Source organism: Labrus mixtus, chromosome 8 (assembly GCF_963584025.1).
Source record: "Labrus mixtus chromosome 8, fLabMix1.1, whole genome shotgun sequence".
NCBI classification, from domain to species: Eukaryota; Metazoa; Chordata; class Actinopteri; order Labriformes; family Labridae; genus Labrus; species Labrus mixtus.
The window spans coordinates 8942769-8961644 of record NC_083619.1 but is presented as its reverse complement, the minus strand read 5'-3'; the positions used below and the strand labels follow the sequence as shown (position 1 = coordinate 8961644).

Genomic DNA, 18876 nt, shown 5'->3' with positions numbered 1-18876 from the left:
ATATAAGAGTTCTGAATCTTTTGACATGGATCAAACTTAAACGCACCTATTTAACCGCGAGGACGTTCAAAACAAAGGGTATTTGGGCACTGTAAGCCTAGTGGTTAGTGCTCGCACCCCATGTACAGAGGCTGTAGTCCTCTAGGAGGGCGACCTGGGTTAGAGTCCGACCTGCGGCTTCTTTCCCATGTGTCGTTCCCCACTCTCTCTCTCTCCCTGATTTCTAACTCTATCACCTGTCCTGTCTCTAAAATAAAAGCCCAAATAAATAAACCTTTAAATTAAAAAAAAGAAAGAATATATTTTGCTCAATGGGCTACGATTAGATTTCCACTTACCTTTTTCTAGTGCTATGATTGACTCTTAAATTGTTACTTCAATGAAACAGCAGTTTTTAAAATGTATCAATGCTTCAGATAATGTATTTACAGTATGAGATATCCAGTTTGCTTTATGCATAGTGTCTGCTACAAAGTAAAGTATTTCTTAAAATACAGTGTATTGTGGGAAAATAAATACTTATGGGGGCTGTGGCTCAGTGGTAGAGCTCCTTCAGCTACATGTCCGATGTGTCCTTTGGCAAGACACTTAACCCTGAATTGCTCCCACTGCTTCGTGGCATATGAATGTGTATGAATGGGATTAGTTACTTCTGATGGACACAACAACCTCTGCCATCAGCGTGTGAATGTGTAGGTGTGAATGTGTAGGTGTGAATGTGTAGGTGTGACATGCGGTGTATAAATGCTTTGAGTAATCAGAAGATTAGAAAAGTGCTATACAAGCTCTAGTCCATTTACCATTTATGAATGTCGTATTTGTTTCCATGAAAAAAATTCAATAATTCTACAAATAATTAGCTGATTTATTCAAGAAGATGGCTGGCATTGATTGTTACTGTTTGTTCCTCTCCTTCTTGTTGGTTTCTCGGTGTAGGGACGAGATTTACTGTCAGATCTGTAAGCAGCTGGTGGAGAACAGGAACAGGAGGAGCCGCTCCCTCGGCTGGACTCTCCTCTCCATCTGTCTCGGGATCTTCCCCCCGACAGACCTCTTGATGAAGGTCAGTCTGCAGCGAGTCAGTCACACAGAACCCTCTTAACTTCATGGGGTCATTTTTATTTGACTCTCTCACATGTCACTCTGTTCCCTGTCAGGAGCGGTTTCCTCTTTTATCAAAGATGGATTTCATAGGACGATAAACACAACCCCTACTCTAAACAGTTCACACCCACCGGCTGTGTTGATTCGATCAGAGTCGTAGAGATGAGATAAGACGAAAACACTAGATAAACGAAAGATAAATACAGCGATAACCTTTATCATTGTTTATTCGTATCATCTGCTAGAAACTGAGATTTACATTCAATCGAATATTCATGTTCAGGATCTCATTAGAGCGTTTACTAAGTACGTAAGTATCAAAGTCTAACCCCTATTTGTGAACTTTAAAGAGAAAGGAATCATGTACCACGCCTGATAAACTTCAACTTAACAATATACAAAGACAGAACAGACTAAAGGAACTCAACATACGCTCAACCCTGATACACTCTCTTCGGTGCCGCCTGTTGATCACTCATTTATTTCAGCTGATACGTTCTCATTTATTGAGTTTATTGTTTCTGTGTTTGCTTCTTGTTTGTTGTGTGTTTAGTCTTCCATTTGTCTCTCTCTTTGTCATAGCTGTTACAGTCTTTGTTATGGTTTCTGTACAGCAGCATAGTTAAAAGAAAAACTTTAGATTTCAGCATTTTCCATGAATCAAGTCACTTCTCTTCACTCGAGTTATTGAAGCTGAGATATTGAGAAATTGTGTTGTTAACAAGAAACCAAAACTCAGGCTGTTATATTTTATTGAATATGTTAACATGATGATGATGATAAAAGCCAAACAAATACATACAAATGTCAGGCATAGTTGGAAGTTGTCCGTGTGTCCCAGCAGCTCAATTTACTAAATAAAAGAAGAGACAAACACTTAGTTTAATGGGTGACTCTAAATTGCCCGTATATTTGGGCTGGTTGTCTGTCTCTATATGTCAGCCCTGTGGTTGACTGGTGAACATTTCAGGGTGTACCCCTCTCGCCAAATGACAGCTGGGATCGGCTCCAGCAACCCTGCGACCCCGAACGTGAAAAGCCGTGAAGATAAAGGATGGATTGATGGACAAACATTTAAGGCAGGATTAAAAAAAACAAAGCTAACACTCAACCAGAAAGAAACAGTGTTCAAGGTCTTTAAATGTGCCATTGATGGGGGGTTGAACTTCATGTTTTATTTTAGGAGAGACTGGAGCACAAATGAGTATTTCAGTCTCACCCTGTTAAACCCTGTGTGTCATGTTCAAATATGTCTTGTTTGACACGTTCGTTATTGTGAACAGACTTATAGAGCTTGTAGCCACAATCTATGAACAGATTTCCATTTAGTGAAACAGCTCTGACATCACACGCGTTGAACAAACACGTTTACACAGAGGTGTCAAAGTACAGCTCGTGTCCTTTCTCTCACTTGGCCTCGTCTTTGATTGACCCTTTCCTCCTTTGTTCCGCAGTATTTGGAGAGTTTTGTCCGCAGAGGGCCGAGTGGTTATGGAGCGTATTGTACCGAGCGCCTGCGTCGTATACGAGCAAACGGTGAAAGACAAGAGCTGCCATGTGTCAAAGAAATAAAGGTAGAGACACTGAATCACATTTTTGTCCAGCTTTTATGGTTACTTCTCACCCGCCTTGGGTGTTTTTTTGATGTTGTTAATCCTGTTTCACCTTCCTTCCTATTCTCTGACAGGCTGCCACGACCAAGGAGCCGTTAGACGTGACGGTGACTGTGATGGACGGCCGCTCCGTCACTCTGCCTCTCGACTCAGCCTCCAACTCTGCTGAAGTCTGTGAAGCCGTGGCTGACAGTATCGGCCTCAGAGACACTTATGGATTCTCCCTGTACATCAGTGTATTTGAAAAGGTGAACTTTACTTTCTCCACTCGTCTCATCCATCCAGGCCCTTTGAATCATCTCCCTGACTGTTGTCTAATCAGTACTAAGCTCCAGTATAAAGAAATGCTGTTCTTTTGCCTCCAGATGTGGTCTCTGGGCAGCTGTGAGACCCACGTGTTGGACGCCGTGTCTCAGTGCGAGCAGGAGATGAAGAGGCAGGGAAAGCAGGAGAAGGACGCCCCCTGGAGTCTCTCCCTCCGCAAGGAACTGTTCACACCCTGGCATGACTGCTCAAAGGACGAGATCAGCACGGATCTGATCTACAGACAGATTATCAAGGGGATTAAGTCTGAAGGGTACACCAGTGAGAAGGTGAGACTCAGAGGGGAAAAGCTTTCTGAACTAAATGTCTGGAGAAACACTAACAGCTAATGTGAAAGGAATAAAGAATTGTTAGGTCATAGATGTTGTATAAAAAATGCATAAACCTGGTTATTCTTATGGTAATGTAAAAGGAGTTCCTGGGAGGTGCAAACCATTTACCTCCACTCTGCTCTGATATCTGTTCTAGCGACCTTCTGACCCCTTTCGGTCATTGTTGGGGTTTTCTGTCCTGACATTCTTCTGTTTTAGTCAACTTCTACTTTCTTCTTCAGCTGCGTCAGGCAGCAGAAAAAGGCTCTGTTTAACCAACCTTATGCTAGTCATTATTCAAAATTTACTTTGAGCAGCTAAAAAGCAAACTTACTTTGAACGAAGTGGAGCTATTAACAGATTCTTCATGTTGTAACAGGCATTAAAAATAACTGTACAGAGCAAGTGAATCCTATTGCTGATGACTTTGTTTGCTCAGTTTCATAACCAGATAAGAACAACCTCACAGCGGAGGCGCTGCTTGTCAATAGGCAAGGCAGGCAACTGCTCGGGGCCCCAAGGGCTGACAGACTTGAAAGCCGCAGCAATGTGCAAATTTTGCAATGACAGTAGGAAACCTCTCAGCGGGGGCCCCATCTGACAGCCCTCCCTCTCCACGCCCTGCTAAGCATCACGTGCATTTTTGCTGTGAAAAGTCAAGTTTTTCGATGAAAGACGGCGAGGGGAAAATGAAGAGGAATTATCTGTGTGGGGGTGGAAAAAAGAAAGAGGAAAAAAGAGTAAGCGTCGGGACTCTAGCAGACATGATGGGGATGAACGCTGGTTGGAGGGGCCCCCAATGAAATTTTGCCTAGGGCCCCGACAGACTCTAGAATCGCCACTGCCTCACAGTGGCGATTAGGTGGTTGTTGGAATCCAGTACCACCACTTAATGTGAGGCTCAGTTGTTTAGGTCAGCACCTTTCCTTCTCTAACATCACTGTCCAATCCCAAACATAAACATCTCTCAGGAGGATGAATACGTCCAGATGGCGGCGAGGCACTACTACATCCGCTTTGGCTCCGTTTACAACAAAGACAACGTGCAGAAGGTGGTCGATGAGTGCATCCCCACGCCGCTTATAGAGAACAAATCCATGACAACGTGGGTCCAACTCATCAGCGCTGCACACTTACAGGTACAGTGAATATTCATGTACTTTTAGCTGAGGTCTTACATTATATATAACAATGCACCTCAGGTTCGTTCTAACTCTGTCATTGTTCAGGGGCCTTATGTCAACGGGCAGCATACGTCAGAGAGTGTGAAAGGAGAACTGGTGGACAGCGCCCAACAGTCTTGGCCCATTTACTTCTCAAGGTTTTATGAAGTCACGATGATGTCAGGTCAGTCGACATACACGTGAAACATTTCAACATGCCTTTGTGCTCGTAGGACTTTAAATGGGTTTGTTCTTTCTATGAATGTGTTGCTCTTCTCAACTTTGTAAAAAAAATGTTTTAATACTGCACATGGACTTCTGTGAGAAAACTGTCACCGTGTTTGCTATTAATCAATAAAATATGTACCTGTTGCGACACATTCTGCTTATATTCTAGTACATTGCTCTTTTAGAATACTCCTGGCATCCTTAGCATCCCCACAGACATTCTGTGACCAGTTGCAGTTCGAGAAAACTGCAGACAACTTTCTACTTGGCTTCTGACACAGTTTTTTCCCCCCACATCTGTCCACAGGACCTCCTTTGCCCAAAGATAGGTTCTTTGTGGCCGTCAACTGGAGCGGCGTCTTTTTCATGGACGGTACAGACAAGAGACTGCTGGAGCTTCCTTACCTGGAGGTGAAGGAAGCACGCTTGACAAGGTATGGAGAGCTTGCAGGGTCTTCTGCCGATAAAATATCGTTTAATATAAAGATGATGAGAATAACTTTTTCATAGAGCACCTTTAAAAACACAAGATGAGCTTTAGCAAAAAAAAGAGCAAACACAAGATACTAAGAATACAGAACAGAACCCAAACAACATGGCCAATCTGTTAATACAATGTCAATCAATCTTTATTTGAATAAGACCAATTCATAACAAATTTGATCTCAGGGCACTTACAAAAGGAGCAGGTCTCGACCTTACTCTTTGTTGTATGTCATGAGCACTAGGCAACATCTTGCAAAGTTACAGTGACAAGAAAAAAACGTCCTTAAAGAGGCAGAAAGCTGGAGCAGAACCAGACTCATGTTGAACAGCCGTCTGCAGAAACTGTGTTGGACTTGAAAAATGGGTTTGAGGGAGATGCAGAACGCAAGAAAGGGGCTGATAGAGACAAACAGAGCAACAAAAACAACAATGAAAAAGATAGATTCATAGCTACAATTTTGGTAATAATGGTAAAAGGTATGTGTAGTATTAGCAGTGTGACGGTCACTGCCTAACCTTTATAGTCAGGCGTCCACTAACTGGTTCTGTCCGAGCACCTGGGCCTGCAGCTCTCAGGGCATAAAAGCTCAACCCCAGTGTGGCTCTCTCTCTCTCTCTCTCTCTATCTCTCATGCCACATCACATCATCCCCCACCATCAGTTACACATGTCGGTCTTTGTTATATTTTGCTTCACAACATCCCACTCTTCATTATGCAGCACGTCTCCACATTCACACTACTGACTCACTGACAGACACACTCCATGTTTGCAGTTATATGTTCGATGGTTTACCTTTTCACAATAAACAAATATTTTTATTTGCAGTTCCAATATTTGTCACGGACATCGTGCCCGGTTATGACACCGGTAACAGCTAATATTAATGTTAGCAACTGTAATGATGACGAAACGGGAAGGACTGACATAGATTATTAAAGCAGTTGAACTTTTATGATACTGATAATCACACTTAGAATTGGCCCGACAACCATCTGACTTTTCATAAGGAATTTTTAATCAAGATATAGAAGAGTCCTTCTGCTTAGAAGTTAACGACACTCTCTTGTCTCAGGATGACATAATGGAGGTAAGGAGTTCAGGAGGTCGACACTTTGTTTCTCAAAGCTTCTTGCTGTTTTTATGATGTGAATATTGTTTTTCCTATGATGTGATTTTAAGGCTTGTCTTTGTCATTTTTTTTTGTCCGTCTGTATGAGCTGCCACTGACGACGAGCTGCTAAACCGTTTTTTGGTCTATTCTATATATTCGATTCTGAATATGGAGGTCATAACTGCAGACCTATTTGTCTAAGTGATCTCCAATAAACTCATATTTTTTCAACTCAGGTGATAGAAGAAACTGTGACACTCGCTTTTTATTTCTCTGCTCCTTCTTTTCCTTATTTCATGAGCAACACTCCAGCTCTTTCTCCTGCTATTGTTATCCTTTCAGACACTATTCTTTCCTGCACATGGAAACAATACACCGAAGAATCCCCTAAAGTACATGTGCCTGTTTTGTGTTACTGAAAATTTGACTGAAAATGACGACATCACATGAAAATAAGTCTACAAGATAGGTTTTAAAAAGTGTTTCACAGGATTTCCTTGATTCTTCAGGCCTCGTCTCCTGTTTGTTTTCAATGAGCTTTGAAAGGTTTATAACAATTAAATCTGATGCTTTGAATCTGTCCAGTGACAACCATTTGAGCTCTCAGTCAGTGAGTTTGACCACGATCAGAGGAGAATTTGTCCTGACGTCTGATAAAGCTTCGGACATGGCAGAACTCATACAGAAGAACCTGGAGGGGCTGAGACAGCGCTCGGTGTTTGCTGTGGTTCAGCAGGATGCCAGTAAACAAGGTAAGAGACTCACAGCATGTTGCACTGCAGGATAGGAGCCCTGAACACACTTGTAAAGTCGTTTTATTTAACTTATCAGGTGTTAACACATATTCCCTGGCATCTCTCTTTGGTCCTCCTTCAGGTGACCCAAAGTTCCTGGTGTGTAAACGAGGAGACCTGCTGCTGGTGGAGAAAGATGAAGACTATCCTCCTAAAGACAACTTGATCAGAGCGACTAATCAGAGGACCAGCAACAGCGGTGCAGTTTATATAGATGCTGTGCAGTTTCTGCCAACTCTCAGCAAACCCTCGGAGGAAATGCTGGTAGAGTCCCTTTTTTCATGTCACACCTTTTAATTAGCATTCATTGGACCAAGAGGCTCAAGTGATTGACAAAAGAGGGAGACAAAGTGTGTTGTTAACAGCTAGAATATCAATATTTGGCACATATACACACCATAGAAATTAGGCATAACAATAGGAAAATGTGAAACGAGTTGTATCTTCAGCCGACATGCATTCATACATTTGATTGACTCCAATTATCTCGCCTTACTTTCTAATTATCTGGTGATCAAAAAGCTTGTTTTCTCGTAGTAGCTGTATCCTTTTCTTCAAAACAAGACAATAGGCTGGGTCACTGTGATTGGCCAGAACACGACTTGCAGTGTTGCCAATCCCCACACTAATTCAGAACCAGAAAAACTTAATCTCAGGGGGAGTGTGTGTGTGTGTGTGTGTGTGTGTGTGTGTGTGTGTGTGTGTGTGTGTGTGTGTGTGTGTGTGTGTGTGTGTGTGTGTGTGTGTGTGTGTGTGTGTGTGTGTGTGTGTGTGTGTGTACAAAATGTTGTATGTCCACTCTGGGTTTCAATACAAGTCAATACATAAAAAGATACAGTATGTGTAGCCGGTGGCGTGGTGGTTGGTGTGTGCGCCCCATGTATGGAGGCTATGGTCCTCCAAGCGGGTGGCCCATGTTCGAGTCTGACCTGTGGCTCCTTTCCTGCATGTCATTCCCCGCTCTCGCTCTCTGTTTCCATACTCCTTCTGTCCTATCTCTCCAATAAAAGCACAAAAAAAATTACAAATAAATCTTAAAAAAAAAAAAAAAGATTCAGAATTTAATATATTTAAATTTGAGACTTGATTTGAGTCTATTGCGGGTCACATATTCAGAGTGCACATTACAGACATGAAGTTATTGCAGTAAATGTTCAGATCTGTGTTTGCAGCAGTGTGCGACAGTAACATTTCCCTTTTGTGGTGTAACTGATGAACTGATTCTGACCAAACAGGAGCTGCTCAGTCCAGGCACAAGGAAAACTTCCACAACACAGAACATTTCTCAGAGAGAGGAAACAGTGGCTCCTGCCTCCCTCAAAGAGTTTGCACTGGAGAACTTCAGGTAAAAATATAATAAGAGTCTTTTTACATATTTAACAATCGCCCAACTATTTATTTGGTGTAATGTATAATGTGGAATTGAAGAGGAGGAACATTTGACTCTTGTGTATGTGTAGACTGCTGTGTGTTTCTGAGTGTCTCTTGTTGTTTATTGTTTCATTGTCTAATGATTGCTGCTCTTTGTGGCACTGTTGTTCATGACAAATTACCCTCAGGGTCAATAAAGTTTATCCTTATCTTCATCCAACAGTCATTTTGACATGCACCTTTAGTTAACTTTAAATGAAATCCAGGATATTTTGTGTGCCCTCCTCCTCACAGGCCTATAGGTAAAGATGTCGGTCGACAGGGTGCCTCCAGAGCGGTCGGCAGGGAGAAGCTGTGGGCATGTTCCAAAGAGCCTCTCAAACAGCCGCTGATGAAGCACCTGGCCCGCCACTCTGACCTCAGCAACCTGGCATGCAACGCCTTCACTGATATCCTTTAAAACACATGTTCCATACACATCCCAGTTATGGTTACCGCTATTTTGTGTTGCAAAAAAATCACTCTTTCACACCTTTAAATTTGGTGGCGACAATTCCCTAAACTTAATGGTTTGTTTTTCTTAACATGGAGAGTTTTTCCAAATATCAAACTGCCTGTAATCTATACTCTTTAAAATATGTTGTTTCTTTCATCAGATTCACATTTAGATTCGCTCTATTTCCCTCAAGGGGAATATTGATAAAAACAATACAATACGTATTAATTGCACTTGGGATGAAGGAGATCGAGAGTCTTAGAGTCTTCCACACCAAATGCCCTAAAACCACAGGCTTAGGTAAAAAGCGCAAACTCCTTCTGAAGTGGATGATTCTGGCAGTCCAGTATTGTATAAGCCCTAATAAAGACCTGCCTGTTATTGATGTCCAAAAGTCAATAGCCTGACACCTCCCTGAAATATTGCTGGCTAGACGTTCAGGTCTATTCTTATTGGACAAGTTTAGGTTTCCAGAGACGATGCAATAATACAAAAACTTAAAATAAATGTGTCTAGAACAGATAAGGGGACTTTGTTGGCCCCTGCCTACTGTTTTCTTTAACCTTTGCTGCTACCTATCCTGAAGTACATGGGCGACTACCCCATCAAACAAGCTCGCAGTCCTCTGGAGCTGATCGACCAGATCTTTGGTCCAGCCACGAAGCATGAAGCTCTGCAGGACGAGATCTACTGCCAGATCATGAAACAGATGACAGGAAATAACAACAGGTACTCCCACAGACTCGAATTACCACATTTAAAAAATAAAATAAAATCACACTAAAACAGATGCCAACATTCCCAATCCTCTTTGCGTTGTTCCTCAGGTTGAGTGTGGAGCGTGGCTGGCAGCTGATGTGGCTGTGTACTGGCCTGTTCCCGCCCAGTCACAGTTTGATGAGACACACTCAGCGCTTCATGGAGTCTCGACCCAGAGAACATCTGTCTTTCGACTGTCTGCAGAGGCTGAAGGGGATGCTCAGGTCAGCATGGACTTTAATACAGAAATCAAACTTGAGACATAACGAGATTACGGTGATTATTGTATATCTTATTTACATCAGGGAGCAGAATAGGTTTGAAAAGTTACTCAATGAACCAGTGATTGTATATAGAGATGGACAACACGTCTCCATCTCCTCCTGTAGTACAAAAATGAAGCTAAATATCCTCAGAGATTGGTGCTGACATACAGCACTGATGACATGACATCTCACCCCTTATCTGAACCTTAACACACATTTAAACGACAAAGATCCCTCAGATCAGAGAAGAACTAACTGTGATGACAGGAAGAGGAGAAATGTATCTGCCTGTATTTCAATTATGCAGTTTGACCCATGTCCTATAGTCAACATAGAGGAGGCATGGTTTATGACCTATACTGCAGCCAGTCAGTAGAGGGAGCGCCAAATGTTTTGACTTCACTTTTTGGGAGCTGTCATGTCGGCCATCTTTTATTCAGTCTATGATATAAAGGAAGGGAACTTTGTAAACAGATGTAAGGTACAAATGAAGCTGATGAACTAACAGTTTATGATAATTAGATTTGTATTTTTGTTGTTTATATTATGTTAAATGATACACTCACAACATAGTATTAACCTTTTTAATTTCCTCTATGAATTAAATGATATAAATGATGGGTTTAAAATCAGTGATCTTGATTTTTACCTCAGATCTTAGTTTGGGTTCAAGCTTTATTTCCATAAAAGTAGAAAAAAGTGAAAGAGTGTTTATGTGTGTTCTCAATACATGAACCTGAGTGCTTTTTACCTGCAGTAAGGATCCCAGGAAGCTTCCTCCTCACATGGTTGAAGTGGACGCCATCCAGCAGAACAGCACGCAGATCTTCCACAAAGTCCACTTTCCAAATGATACAGACCATGTAAGAAACTATTTCATCAGCCACTTTAATGAAGTGTCCTTTTGTGTAAAGACTGCTGATTATACACTGAGTGACTCTCTGTTTCTTTTGACTCGTTCTTTTTTATTTTATTCAGCCTTGAACAGAGAAACACAAGCTAACACTATTTCAACTATATATCTATTTTTAGCTTCCAAATCTTTTTCAATGTTTAAGACTCTGTTCGAGATTTGGGGGAATTGTGCTCATTTTAATTCAAGAAGCATTGTTACCATCTTGTGTTCTTGTTTAATATGAAATACTGTAGCAGCTGATTTGATTGGCTTAACACAAATACATAGTGAGGAACAATTATTCCTAGTACTGTCCAAGGGTTAAAAAATCCACCTGCCAGAACTGTATGGTTTTTGGTTTATGGTTTAAAAATGGAGTTTGGTTGATACTTTATCTTTCCCACGCTGCTTCTGGCCTCTGTGAGGTTATCAGATAAACACACAATAATTATTTATTTACCTTGGAAGAGCAGGCAGGTGGATTTATAACTTTCTCAGATAGAGCCAGGCTCACGTTTTCTCTGTTTTTCTTTATGCTAATGTAAGATCTATTGGCTGGAGTTTTAGTATTTACAGTAGAGTCATTGCTTTCTTCACATATTTTTATTAGATAGAAAACCTTTCTTTAATTAAATACCGAGACTATAAAAAAATGGACGAATCCTCCTTGTTTCAAGCCGATGCACAGGAGGCTTTAACCTGCATTTTTTCGTATGGCCAGCAGAGGGTGCAACACTGTTTGCAAAAGTGTTTTGACTTTACATGCTTTATTACCTAATCCAACATCAACATTAAAAACAGGGCATGTTTCAGGATGTGGCTGCCTGTGATTGACAAATTGCTACCACAGTGACCTCTCAACCAGGATAGAGATGCAATTATACACATTCATTCTCTCTTCCACGTCTGGCTGCAAAATCACAAGATCAACAATGTGTCATTTCCTTGAAAAAATGTAGTGCAAGAACCAACAGGGGACATCAATCGGCACAGATGTTTACTTCTGTCATACAGTCTTCAGTTAGAAATCAAATGAAGAGCATTTGGAGCGGCAGTAGCTCAGTCTGTAGGGACTTGGGTTGGGAACCGGAGGGTTTGCCGGTTCAAGTCCCGGTGCGGACCATAATATGGAAGTTGTTCTGGTAGCTGGAAAGGTGCCAGGGCACTTCCCGAGCACTGCTGAGGTGCCCTTGAGCAAGGCACCAAACCCCCAACTTCACTGGTGCGCTCTCTGCTTAGCAGCATGTAGCAGCCCCACTCTGACATCTCTCCACCAATGCATGTCCAAGATCCTGTTTGTGCAACACAACCTGAATTTCCCCTCTGGGATTAATAAAGGATATCAAAATAAAAATAAAAATTTGATTCTATCCTGGGTGTCTGACTCATCATCCGTTTCTTTCATGCAGATATTTGAGGTGACATCGACAACCACAATCAAAGAGCTGTGCAGCACCATTGCCTCTCTGCTCAGACTGAGCTCAGCTGAAGGATACGGCCTGTACCTGAAAACACAACAGCAGGTGAGGTTCAGTAACTTCAAAATGAATACATTATGAAATATATGACATCTGTTCAAACCTTACATTACACTGTGATGTGACAGGAACAAAAGGTGGATTTTAATACATGTCAGTCATTTGACTGATTTTGAAGAGACGTTTAAGACAATGAAGTCGTACATTTTAATATCTTGTCTGCCCAGACTAGAACACACAGGGCCATGCTTCTCTTCTGTTTGACATGTGTGCTTTTAATTCTAAGGTCACGAGCATTGAAGAGGAGAAATATTTCTTTGACAGTTTAAGGCAAACATCAGACACTCCAAAGAAAGCAAGAAAAGTGAAAGAAGGTATGAATCATGGTAACAACTCTTTTTATTCATGTCAATGATACTTCACATTTGTAATTTGAATATTGCTTCCCAGGCGCCCCGACCAACACGCCCTACCTGGTGATCTTTAGGAGGAAGCTGTGGTTCAATGTGACTCCAGGGAAAGACCTGATCGCAGACCTCACCTTCCATTTCCCACAGGTATTCAACCAAACACTCTCTTCATTCTCACATATTTCACTCGTTTTAGAAATGCGCCATCGTGGTGATACATGACTTCTGTTTTACCTCCGTATAGGAACAGCCAAAGTACCTGCGGGGATACCACAACTGCACCAAAGAGGACATGATCACTCTGGCTGGGCTTCTCTTCAGAACTCAGGTGGATTCAGACAGGTCGCAGTTCGTCATGATCCCGAAAATGTTGAAGAGTCTGGTTCCTGCTGACCAGCTAAAGCTCATGTCACCTGAAGAATGGAAGAAGGTACAAAACAAAGATGGATTAGAAGCCGGGTGGTAACATTTTGTGTTAAGTGTAACGGATGTCCATTGATTGTTTTCTCTGTTTTTTTATTTGCAGCACATCATCTCCTCCTACAACAAGCAGAGCGGCATCACAGTTGACGAGGCCAAAATCGCTTTTCTGAAAGCCATTTCAAGCTGGCCCACCTTCGGCTGCGCCTTCTTCGAAGTCAAAGTGAGTCATAAGGACACAATGAGAGTGAAGAAAGTTGGTCACAATTTTAGGAAAATACTCAGGTCATAATCTAATTTGACTTTGCAGCAAACATGTGAATCCAGCTACCCAAACACGGTTCTGATCGTCGTCAGCAAGCAAGGTGTGAGCCTAATAGACCCAAAGACAAAGGTATGTACCACGTTAAGCCTGAGGATACAAACTCTAATAACTAGAGCTTGACCCATATATTGTTTGGCTGATATGGCTAATCATTGGTATCTCAGTTTCAGCATATTTATTTTCATGTTTTGTTTTTTTTTCCAATTAATTTAATTCAGAAACCAATGCTGGAATATTTTCATTATGTAGTTTGTCCAGCAGGAGATGCTCTTAAAATTAATGTTACTTATTATTTTCCAATCGTTTTTGTTAAGAAAGACCTGTAATAAGTCCTTTTGTTTAGTCCATTGACACTAAATTGTTGCACAATCCAGATAGAACAGATGTATGTTTTTCATTTAATATTAAACATTCTCTGTGTCTGCAACCACACTGCTGTCTCAAGGGATGTTTCCTCTCAAATACCAAGAATAGTCTCAAAAATCTAAAACCAGCCTGCTATAATATACATAATGCCATGTTGTTGTGTGATAGTGAAGTATTCATAGTCAGGACATATTCAAAGTCTCATAACTGTGTTTATTTGTAAGAAACAATGATAGCTTCATTTGAAATTAATGAGGCTGTGAACCTTTCAGGAGCTGCTGGTCATGCACCAGTATAAACGCATCACAGACTATTACAGCAAAGGAGTGTCCTTCCAGATGACCATTCGCACGCTGGTGAAGAGCGTCACTTTCACCTGTGAAACCCCACAGGTGAGTGCCTTTCTGTCTAGTTACATTTATAGAGTCCAAATATTCCCTGCAGCAGAAGAGTCTGGAGTCATCATAGAACCTTTAAAAGCATTGCATATGTCTTTGAGTTCGCTGATTGAAAAATATTTCATATAAAAACAACAACTTGTTTTTTAAACCATGGATGTTCAAACTCCCCTCCCTCTGAGGCACCTTCCTTTTCTTTTTGGCCAACCCTGACTTCTTTGTCTTTGTTGATGTTGTCGTTGCCAACATCTTCAATTCTTGACATATTTGCCATCCAAGAGATGCACCTGAAACATGAATGACAACAAAATGATACAAATCACCATGATTACCTGAAGTATCAGATATAATGCTGACTTTTTCATCTTAAATACCTGTTGAATCTAATTCAATAAACCCATTTTTCAACCCCATTTTACTATATTATCTGCCACAAAATGTCCTTAAATAACACATTACCACAATCCAGTCAGTATTCCTATTCAAATATCTGTAACAATATGATTGTTTTTCTTGCTTATCATTTTTAAATTTACAAAAGTATTCATGAAAATCACATTCTTGTGAGTGATAGACAATCCCCTTTTTTTAATGGGCCCTACAAAGGTCATATGTTGCATGCCTTCTGCCCCCTAGTGGATTATCTTTGCACTGCATGTATCTGGTTGTATTCCTCAGGTTTTTCAGGAAAACAAATAATCTCAGTGAAGATGCAGAGTTGTTCATGAAATGTGCTCTACATGCTATTTTGTTCCTTTTTTTTAGGCCAAAACGATGGAGGACCTCCTCAGATCGTACGTCATCATGTACGAGAGGCAGAGGGAGACTTTTCAACACCGGGCCAGCATGATTTTCTTTTGAGGCTTGAATGGTAAAGAATAGACTGACCTTAGATGTAATTCTTATCAAATCTGGATCAGTGTTTGCACAATAAAATACTTATAAACTTTGAATTACAAACTCTCCTTAATACAGATCATTTCTACAGAAGAAAATAGTGACTGACTTGGTTTTAATCATTTACTTGTGCCTTTTTTGAAACTGTTGAGTGTCTAGAAAAAAAAAACATTTGATACGTTTCCTTTTAATGTGTAGTCAGTTGTCTCTCATCCAGAAGGTCAGGGGTTCGATCCCCAGCTCCTGCAGGTATGTGTCCAATGTGTCATCCAGCAAGACACAAAACCAAAAGTTGCTCCTCCTGCTTTGTCTTGTGAATGTGTATACAAGGATTAGTTGGGACATTCTCCACTTGTCCTGCAGGTTGTCTCGCAGAAGTACAATTAGATTTTGATTATTAGCCTCACATTTATAGTTTGATTTAATTTGAGCAGGCTATAATACTTAATTTTTTGTTCAATAGACAGAAATCTGCAGTCTGGAAAACTAGACCGTTCAATTTAAAGCAACAAAATTGCCGGATTGTGTTTATAATAAGAATTGACATTTGAAAACCCTGGACAACGGATTGGTTCTTTTAAAGGTTTGCTCTTATCTATGTTAAGTATTTTTGAGTAGTAATGGGATATGAGGTGTGCAGTGAATTATAGGCCTCACTTAACCAGCATTGTACTGCACTGTAACTACAGAACTTCAATAATTGGTTGGCCCAAACCAAAAAATATACATAACAAGTTTTGTCCTTGGTAATATATGGGAAGTGATATCAAGTAATCCATGTGAATATGTTTAGAAATGTTTCATGTAGCCCAATTGTAAAGTGTGGGGGAACCTTTATAATTTGCAATTGCTTGAATGTGAATATGGAAAAGGTGTAGAAAATTCTGTATAGAAAAGAAACACGTGGAAATTGAAAAAGTACTTTATTTAGAAAAAAAGACAAGTTCAGTGGAAAATAAAGAACCCTCTTACATGCTGTGCAAAAACATGCTCACAAAATATTGTACACTTTAATCCACTTCTTTTGTCTGGCAATGTGAGTGTATCTCAACTTTAAACATCTAGATAATATGTATACTGTGTCCAGCTAGTGGGTTTTTCGGCAGAAACGTAAGTGCGCGTAAGTGTTGTCTCCATGACAACATTTTTTTTTTTTAAACGGTCGACACTGCTCTGTATACGTTTTACTTTGTGTTTTATATTTGTGATAATTTTTCCCTTCAATATGAGCGTCCAACGGAGGACACTTCTACTTAGTTTGGACCCGGAGCTGGCAGGATGTGAGTAAAGGGCCCGGGGGAATAGCGTAAATTTCGAAAAGAACACCGGCGGTCAACAGCGCCTTTCTCGGTAAAAAAAAAAAAAAAAAAAAAAAACACAGCAAAAACGTTGAAATCACTCTCTCGAAATTTACAGGATATTTAAAGGTAGCACGTCTTGTGTTTATCCCGGATGTCCGCTGTCGCACGGGAAGTGACGATTCTTTCGACCAATCAACAGACAGCAGTGAGTCTAACTCCACCTTTCAGAGTCGGATCGATTCTGTAGGTACCCCAACAGAGGGGTAGCAAATTACAGTCATCCCAAACGATATGGTAATGTCTATTTATACAGTAATGTCTATTATATATATCTATGTCTATAATACAGTAATGTCTATTTATACCGGGGGTGATTTCCTTGACAGTAATCTGTTCAGGAATGTGAATTCGCCACAAGTAAACAAAGAAATAAGTCAAGTGGAGAATTTTCACAACAGATATTTGACATATGTTGGCAGGAAAATAACATACATTTGTTAGGCCTATTAATAACATCAGTTATAGCTGAGCTGTGCATCCAGGCAGAGTGGTTCTAGTGCTTTATTGACATGTTATTAATGTTAGAAGTTTGCCTGCTATGAATAAGCCGTATTATGAACTAAGGGGATGAATTGAAATTAAAATTAATATTAAGCCTACATGATATGATTCTTTGAGTGATATAGTGTCAAAATCAACACATTTTAAGTTACATTTCAGCAGATATTATTACTGTTAGGTCATAGAACTTTAAGTTAAAGGAGACTTCACTTATTTCACTATTAAATGTGGTTAAACCAATCTTTCCCTAATTATGGTTAGCCCTTCGAAGAAGTGTGATGGTGACTACAAGAACCGAGAGAGAAAGAAAACTGTATCAGCTGACATGTATTATTGTAAAAGTTGAGTTCTGTGTTTGGTTATCAGTTGTAGCTAAAACTGATTCCTTTCTTGATTTTTTTCTGTTCATAATTAATTTTTTAAACTGATAGAGATAATATCAAACTAATGTTGGAAAAAAAAAACATATTTTCTCTTAAAAAATACCTTTTGCTGACTTTATTTTTACCATGTAGTTAGAAGTATTAAGGACAACTGTACATAAACAAATAAACAAATTATTAAAGCCAAAAACAGTGTCTGAGTTTTTGTCACATTTTGTTTATAATTTGTGAATCTCTGATGTCTTGTGAAAGTAAATGACTGCTACCTCTTGTCATCATTGTTATCTGCTACGGTTCTATTTTCTACACTCAAGCTGGAGAGCCAACACTGCACATTTTCCATCTGACATTTGATAGATGCTCCTGCAAGTACATCAGACTGCTGCTTTAGTATCAATCACCCTTTTCCTTATAACACAACTCACATTTCAAACCTGAAATGATGTCACAAACTCTGTGTGTGTGCGTGTGTTTACGTGTGGAGATGTGTGTAGTAGTGTAATGTAGTAGACTGCTTATACAACCCTCCTCATTGCCTGTCAAGACTATTGCTCTGTTACCATGGAAACCATGTGACCAAAAAAATCAGGTTACCATGGGCAGGTGTATATGAGGTGCAGAATGATGGTTTGTGCCTCAGTCTGTTTCCTGATGCAATCCGACTGCAAGGAGAGCAGAGGTTTGACAGACAAAGACCCTGGAACAGTGTTATAGCTCTGTGTCCTCATCTGAACCACTGAAATTACTTTTTTATTATTACTGAATAAACACGTTTTCTGTTTCACAAAATACAAACAGCTTGCCGGCTGTCAGCTCACTGTCGGGGCTGCAGTTTATTTATTTTTATGCAAAATAAATGTTTTACATTTTGAAACGGTAGAGTGGAATGTAAAATTAAGATGTAGGCCAAACAGTTGATCTGTGTGTATGTGTGTTTTGTGTATGGTGTCCTACAAGAAGGCAAAGGCATTTTGATGCACTGCACCAAATTTGGAACAAAAGACCTTATAGCCTAGACCACATCACTATCCTCCCACCTGCACCTCCCCCCTCAGCCCCCCCACCCCCTGCAACTTGTATTTCAAGACTGAAAACAGCACAGTGAGACTACAGCCCTACCTATGCATGAACAGACACACAGCATGTGCATATACTGTATGTAGACTACTGTACATGCATACTGTACATACTTTAATTGTAACATGTATTACACACACTACATGAGAAATAGGCAATCAACAAAATTATATATGTATATATTTGTATAATTAATATATTTACTAGTAAAGGAACAAACCCTCTCTCTCTCACACACACACACACACACACACACACACACACACATAGCATATATCTACATAGGCTATATAACGAATTATTTATATATTTATAAACGCACATTAACACACACAT

At 40.2% G+C, this 18876-nt stretch overlaps 1 protein-coding gene across 1 annotated transcript in view; it reads left to right on the top strand.

Annotated features, from left to right (window-relative positions):
• The window catches only part of LOC132978363 (unconventional myosin-VIIb-like), a 30775-nt gene extending 14558 nt beyond the window's left edge, over positions 1-16217 (top strand). Inside the window, exons 29-50 of the mRNA XM_061043502.1 lie at positions 937-1063; positions 2559-2678; positions 2792-2965; positions 3083-3310; positions 4324-4491; positions 4582-4699; positions 5051-5177; positions 6929-7095; positions 7220-7401; positions 8373-8482; positions 8803-8957; positions 9580-9733; positions 9832-9987; positions 10787-10892; positions 12334-12447; positions 12689-12776; positions 12853-12959; positions 13057-13242; positions 13339-13455; positions 13543-13626; positions 14196-14315; positions 15087-16217. Coding sequence (XP_060899485.1) covers positions 937-1063; positions 2559-2678; positions 2792-2965; positions 3083-3310; positions 4324-4491; positions 4582-4699; positions 5051-5177; positions 6929-7095; positions 7220-7401; positions 8373-8482; positions 8803-8957; positions 9580-9733; positions 9832-9987; positions 10787-10892; positions 12334-12447; positions 12689-12776; positions 12853-12959; positions 13057-13242; positions 13339-13455; positions 13543-13626; positions 14196-14315; positions 15087-15182 — 3004 coding nt within the window. The 3' untranslated portion in view covers positions 15183-16217. The remainder of the gene's footprint in view (positions 1-936; positions 1064-2558; positions 2679-2791; positions 2966-3082; positions 3311-4323; positions 4492-4581; positions 4700-5050; positions 5178-6928; positions 7096-7219; positions 7402-8372; positions 8483-8802; positions 8958-9579; positions 9734-9831; positions 9988-10786; positions 10893-12333; positions 12448-12688; positions 12777-12852; positions 12960-13056; positions 13243-13338; positions 13456-13542; positions 13627-14195; positions 14316-15086) is intronic.
• The last annotated feature ends 2659 nt before the right edge of the window (positions 16218-18876 follow it).